Source organism: Tachysurus fulvidraco, chromosome 10 (assembly GCF_022655615.1).
Source record: "Tachysurus fulvidraco isolate hzauxx_2018 chromosome 10, HZAU_PFXX_2.0, whole genome shotgun sequence".
Taxonomy (NCBI): domain Eukaryota; kingdom Metazoa; phylum Chordata; class Actinopteri; order Siluriformes; family Bagridae; genus Tachysurus; species Tachysurus fulvidraco.
Genome location: NC_062527.1, coordinates 24,737,069 through 24,742,026, shown reverse-complemented (window position 1 = coordinate 24,742,026; position 4,958 = coordinate 24,737,069). Strand labels below are relative to the sequence as shown.

The window sequence follows — 4,958 nt, the reverse complement described above, 5'->3', positions numbered from 1 at the left end:
ATTCCAGTTATCCAATCAGCCAATCATGTGGCAGCAGCACAAACATCTTGTTGTGAAAAATCTTAGTATAAATAATTAAAGTATTATTCCTTACAATACTATAACCAAAGTAAAGTATTAGGCCTTGCAGAATATTACAATTGGTGTCATAAGACATATGTAGGCGATGTTGTAGGCCAAAGATGTTTATTGTAATCATAAACTTAGTAAAAGTAACCAGATTCGGGGCTGTCAGGCCTAGTCAGTCTGAGCTCTCTGATCAACAATGTGTGAGGAAGTGAAAATCAAAATACAAAGCAACATTATAACAGCAAGGGCTTAACAAAAACAGTAATACAACATAATCTATCCAATATAATCAAGAACTTTTATCATAGCAAGAAATGAAATGAAGAAACTTGCTCATTGTAGCTGTAAAAAAAAGGATTAATCCTCCACTTTGACCAGGAAGTAAGGCTCTTTTGAGCACATTTGTAATAACAAATACAAAATTGTTATGTAGAATGGAGAAGACCATAGTTCCCAGACCTTAGCTCATAAATTGTTATGTAGAATGAAGAAGACCATGGTTCTCAGACCTTAGCTCATAACTATAACTTGTTATGTAGAATGAAAAAGACATTGGTTCACAGACCTAGGTCCTGAGAACTAAGGGGAGGAAAATCCATAAATGGGCATATGGGAAAAAGGTAATGGGAAATAAGGGGAAATTAGGTCAGTGTATTTAGGAAACCTGGGAGGTGATTCCGGTAAATAAGGTGATATGGCACCTGGGACTCCAAGAAATACTGGGAACCAAAGAGGAGGCTAGGAGCGCCAGGGTATATGAGAAGATATCTGGGGCTCGGGGGTGAAGGTGTGTGTGTCAAATTCTTCTGGCCAGATGAAGGAGGCAGCCCCGCGCGCATGTGTCTGGTGTGTATGCGTGTGTGGTGTGTGCGTGCGTGTGTGTGTGTGTGCGTGTGTGGTGTGTGTGCGTGTGTGGTGTGTGTTGTGTGTGCATGTGTGGAGGTGTGTGTGTGTTTTTTATTTTTGCAAGAACATTGCGAGAGTTTTTGTTTTATGATTGATTTTGCATGACATGCTCTTTTTGGGGTTTTAATTTGTTACTTTCAACTTGGCAATTTCTCGTAGAAGATTCTTGGCTGATTGACCCCAATAAAGAAGTTTGCTCATTCTCATCCAGGTCTAAGGAGTTTTCTCAGTATTTTTTGTAGTAATTATAGAGTTAACAGTTAAGTCTAACTAAAACAGTCTTTAGTAACCAAAAAGTCTAAGTGTGGAGATCACCCTGCGATGTGTCGACTTGGAGGCAGCTCTGAGTTACGACAAGATCATACAGATCCAGGTGAAGCTTCAGGTAAAGTTTACTGTGAACACAACAGAGTAAAGGTCTGATCTCTGTCACAGTGAAAATGTTGTTGGAACCAAAGGGGCTGGTTTAGTGTCTCAGGAGCTGCTGTGATTTTCACACACATTTTATAACATTCTTTAAGTATTTACAGAGGTCAGTTAATGATCCCACAGAGAGTTTAATATTACACTGAATTAATTCCACAAGAACGAGTCTTGAGCAACATTTCTATGGAAAAGGGGAGGGTTTATATAGACGCCCACATGAGTTGTGTAATGAAAGTGCTGGTCCTTGAGGCACACAGCTCACACACACACACACACACACACACACACACACACACACACACACACACACACACACACACAGACACACACACACAAACGCCTCGGAGGACAAGAGCGGTTTGGAAACTGAGATCAGACTGTAAGTAATCACACAGAACACTGAGGCAGGAAACTTACAGGGCTCAAACCTTTACATCAGTTAATTATAGAATTAAAGACCAAAAATATTAATATCATTTAGTTATGTTACAGAGTCAAGTTTGTGGGTGAAGGATTTTATTTATTTACTTAATAATATCTGACTACATGCAAACAAAACAATAATGTAGCCTTTTATGGCCAACACACACCCATATGCTCATACACACACACACACACACACACACACACACACACACATACACACATATATATGTATACACACATATACATACACACAAACTTACATTTACAGCATTTGGCAGACGCCCTTATCCAGAGCGACGTACATAAGTGCTTAAATCTCTAGCATTGAATACATTAATGCTGGCTCACTAGGTTACATACTCACACACACACACACACACACACACACACACACACACACACACACACACACACACACACACATTTAAACAGATGGATTTGTTAGTGCGACTGACAATAAATTATTTTCATTTGTATTGTTTAGGTTACGTTGCAGAAATGGCTGAATTTGAAGAGATCATTGAGGGAATTGATGAAGTGTTAGAAGGAGCAGAGGAAGGTATGGAGGAACTATCTGAAGAAGCACAAGAAGCACTAAGAAGTGAAATCGCTGCAACCCGCACTGTGATCGAAGAGCTTTCTACAACCCAGAGTAAGCTCCAAGAGTTCCTTTCAACCCTCAGTGATTGTGTTTCTACAGTGGCCAAGTTCACTGCCAAAAATATAGCGATTGGCGCCATCCTTTGGGGGGTAAATGTCGCTTTAAACAAGCTTCTTCCACACGGTCAATCAGAAACCCACAAGCGCATGAGTAATGTAATAAAGGCCTTGAGTGATGTGATCAGTACTGAAACCAAGATAAACCAGAAGGCACTGGACTGGATGAAGATCCACAAGGATGACACCATCTGTCTGGAAGGAATTGAACTGCCAATGGAAGCCATTCTCTCTAAATACCTCACACCTATAGAACAAGTAAGGTGACAGATCTGATACAGATTTTCACTTAAATTATCCTCAGAATGATCCTCAGAAACATTTACGTGCTTCCACATGATCCAGATCACATCATTCACAGATGCTTAGATATTGTTTTAAAATCACAGCAGGGCAGATGTTAGTCCTGAACACAAAAAACTAACCAAACCATTTGGCTTGCAGTTGGTTGTAGTTAAACTTCTCAGTTCTGATGGATGAAGATGTTCCAGCTCAGACAGATTAGATAGAGATTGTTGATGGTGATCAACAATGTTCAGGTTTTGTGGCAGATAAATCTGGGCTTTGACTGGACCATTCGAACACATTCAGGTTGTGGGTTCTGAACCTCTCAGGTGTGGTTGTGGCCAGTGTGTTTACAGTTAGTGATCTGCAGGAAGGTGAAGCCACAGATGTGGTTAGGAGACTTTACCACAACTTTGTCTCAGATTTGTTTTGATCCTCATCACGATGCTGTTTTTACCTTCAGTTCTATAATATTCTGTGTAGATACGTCAATATTGTTGGCCTGCTGTTATGTTGTGATTTTTGTGCTTTTTCAGGCCACTGAAGATGCACAAACCATCGCTAAGTCCCTTCAAGAAACTGTTGATGGGAAAATTCAGTTTAAATGTCCAACAGCATACAACATGAAAAAATTTATGGAAGTTACTGAAGTGTTCATCAAGGCCTTCAGTAATCTCCTTACCTTCATTAAGGAGAAAGAAGAGAAGGTTGAAGCACTGAAGAGCTTCCCAGTAAAAGAGGGAGATCTTAAGGATCTAACAGCAAAGCTCTATGTGGCCATGGCTTTACCACTGTGGGATTAAATGATGACCAGATAATCAGATGTAATCTGAAATGGCAGAAAAGTTCATCAAATGATCATCAATTTGACTAATTCAACAGTTTTATTTACTAAATTTATTAAATATATCCTCAAATTAATATTTCACTGACATGTTAATATTTGCTATAATAAATTCATCTTAATTCACTTGATTGTATTCGGATGAGGAATGTTGATGTTTTTCAAATAAACAAAGGCAAAGTTTTTTATACAAATCAATAAAGTTTGAAATCCGTCTCATGATGAACCAGTGACTGTTTTCTGTTTCATTATATTGGGAACAAAAGAACTGTAACCTGGATCTGTTTCATGGGCATCAATTAAAATCATTTTAAAAAGTTTGTGCATTTGTAATAGACAATAAATTTTCTCTTCATTTAATATAATTTTTTAATCTTTGTGTCACAATAAAAATATTTACATACGATATAGTGTAAATTAAATAGATTTCAGTTCAGTTCATTTCCAGGTTATATCACTGTAAATGTGTAAAAGGTCATGATGTGAATGTGAGGAACTGTAGGGTAAATAAATAGAGCTCATATTTAACCCTCCTTAAACCTCTTAAGGATCTCCGCCTATATGACTTGCCCAACAAAAAGTGGTACAGCTCCCACATACTTTGACACACAGGGGTGAGCCTGTTTTTTTTTATTTTTGTAGTAATTATAGAGTTAACAGTTAAGTTTAACTAAAACAGTCTTTAGTAACCAAAAAGTCTTAGTGTGGAGATCATCCTGTGATGTGTCGACTTGGAGACCGGCTCTGAGTTCCGACATATTTAAAATGTTGTAAAAAATCTTAGTAGAAATAATTAAAGTATTATTCCTTACAATACTATAACCAAAGTAAAGTATTAGGCCTTGCAAAATATTACAATTGCTGTCATAAGACATATGTAGGTGATGTTGTAGGCCAAAGATGTTTATTGCAACCAGATTCGGGGCTGTCAGGCCTAGTCAGTCTGAGCACATTTGTAATAACAACTTGTTATGTAGAAGGGAAAAGACCATTGTTCCCAGACCTTAGCTCATAAATTGTTATGGAAAATGAAGAACACCATGGTTCTCAGACCTTGGGCCATAGCAATAACATGTTATGTAGAATGAAAAAAAACAGTGGTCCACAGACCTAGGCCCTGAAAAATAAGGGGAAGAAAATCCATAAATGGGCATGTGGTGATCATAAACTTGTTGTGCAGACTGAAGAAGGCCCAGGTGTTTAGTCTGAGGTCATGAAAAATAAGGGAAGGAAAATCCATAAATGGGCATATGGGTGAAAGGTAATGGGAAATAAGGGGAAATTG

At 38.2% G+C, this 4,958-nt stretch overlaps 1 protein-coding gene across 2 annotated transcripts; it reads left to right on the top strand.

The window, feature by feature from the left end:
• The first annotated feature begins 1,637 nt into the window (after positions 1-1,637).
• LOC113648730 lies at positions 1,638-3,993 on the top strand. 2 transcript variants are annotated; one of them, XR_003442009.2, is made up of 3 exons: positions 1,638-1,780; positions 2,312-2,479; positions 3,366-3,993. XR_003442009.2 is itself a non-coding variant. In XM_027156049.2 (3 exons), the coding sequence occupies exons 2-3, from the start codon at positions 2,326-2,328 to the stop codon at positions 3,630-3,632; spliced, it is 744 nt and encodes a 247-aa protein (XP_027011850.2). In that variant the 5' UTR covers positions 1,638-1,780; positions 2,312-2,325; the 3' UTR covers positions 3,633-3,993. The 2 variants fall into 2 exon arrangements, 1 of the variants encoding a protein (XP_027011850.2); XM_027156049.2 differs by having other exon boundaries at positions 2,312-2,802.
• Positions 3,994-4,958: the final 965 nt, after the last annotated feature.

Coding starts and splice junctions, on each gene's coding strand:
- LOC113648730 (XM_027156049.2), top strand. CDS start 2,326: ATGGCTGAATTTGAAGAGATCATTGAGGGAATTGATGAAGTGTTAGAA. Junction 2,803..3,365: donor ACCTCACACCTATAGAACAA/GTAAGGTGACAG, acceptor GTGCTTTTTCAG/GCCACTGAAGATGCACAAAC.